The sequence below is a fragment of the Ascoidea rubescens genome (genome assembly GCF_001661345.1).
Source record: "Ascoidea rubescens DSM 1968 unplaced genomic scaffold ASCRUscaffold_51, whole genome shotgun sequence".
Taxonomy (NCBI): Eukaryota; Fungi; Ascomycota; class Saccharomycetes; order Ascoideales; family Ascoideaceae; genus Ascoidea; species Ascoidea rubescens.
Genome location: NW_017962963.1, coordinates 1 through 1,451, shown reverse-complemented (window position 1 = coordinate 1,451; position 1,451 = coordinate 1). Strand labels below are relative to the sequence as shown.

The following is a 1,451-nucleotide window of genomic DNA, read 5'->3' as shown; positions in this document are numbered from 1 at the left end:
GCTCTCAAAAATTTTGAAATAGATTAGCGGGTTTAATTGATGGGGATGGATATATTCAAGTTCGTAAAATAAATGGAATAAATAAACTTAAAACTATTGAAATTAAATTACATAATAGAGATATTCGTATATTAAATACTATTTTAAATACATTACATCTAGGTAGAATATACAGATATAAAAACAATCTATACTCTAAATGAATCGTTTCAACTACAAGTGAAATGGAATATCTTATTGTAAATCTTAACGGATTAATAAGAATTAAAGTTTATAATTTTAAAAAAGGTTGTGATTGTTTAGGTATTGAATTTAAAGAAGCAAATTATAATATTTTACCAAATGATCCTTATTTTGCAGGATTAATTGATACTGACGGTTCTATCGTATTTAATTACTCTGGAAACCGTATTGAATGTAATTTAGAATTTAAACTTAATGAATATACATCTAAACTAAACTTAGACAATGTTATACCTCACTATAAACCTGCAATATCTATAAGAAATAAACAAAATTATAAATCAATTTCCTTTAAATTTCAAACTGTTAACGGTATGGTCTTTTTATATCAATATTTTATGATAAATAGACTATTTTCTGATATGAAATTCTACAGAATTTCACAAATATTAAGATTTATCGAAATTCGTAAATATAATAAATATCCTTTTAACAGTGAAGAATTCTTAATTTACTCTGAATTCTTATTAAACTGAATTCAATATCAAAATCCTAAATGACATAAAGTTCCATTTGTATCTAAATTACGTTTGAAGAGATAGTCCACTTTAAGCATTTCCACTACGTATTATCAATGGGTGCAGTATTTTCATTATTTTCTGCCTATTATTATTGAAGTCCTCTAATTTTAGGTTTAAATTATGATGAAAAATTATCTCAAATACAATTCTGATTATTATTTATCGGTGCAAATTGTATTTTCTTACCTCAACATTTTTTAGGTTTAAACGGGATGCCTAGAAGATATCCAGATTATCCTGATGCATTTTATGGATGAAATTTAGTTAGTTCTCTTGGTAGTTTTATTTCTATATTATCTGTTTTCTTATATATTTATATAATATATGACCAATTAGTTAACGGTTTAGAAAATAAAATTAATAATAAAAGTTTAATTTTTAATAAAACACCAGATTTTATTGAGAGTAATTTAATTTTCAATTCTAATTCTATAAAATCTAGTTCATTAGAATTTTTATTAACTTCTCCTCCAGCTGTACATTCATTTAATAGTCTTCCATTACAATCATAATACTTAACCAATTATTATAATTATATAATTATTGAATAAAGTATTATAATTAAAAAATTCCTCACGCTACCGCATAGCGATTGAGTGAGGAAAAGGGGCCGTTATACTAAAAAATTATATAGCGGCCCCTAAATATAATGACATATTCCCTGCAATACAATTTAGTAGGGCAGGG

At 24.5% G+C, this 1,451-nt stretch overlaps 1 protein-coding gene across 1 annotated transcript; it reads left to right on the top strand.

Annotated features, from left to right (window-relative positions):
• Positions 1–224: 224 nt before the first annotated feature.
• ASCRUDRAFT_10752 (uncharacterized protein) lies at positions 225–719 on the top strand (the record flags this gene model as incomplete). The annotated part of the gene is made up of 1 exon (XM_020188688.1): positions 225–719. The coding sequence occupies one exon, from the start codon at positions 225–227 to the stop codon at positions 717–719; it is 495 nt and encodes a 164-aa protein (XP_020044105.1).
• Positions 720–1,451: the final 732 nt, after the last annotated feature.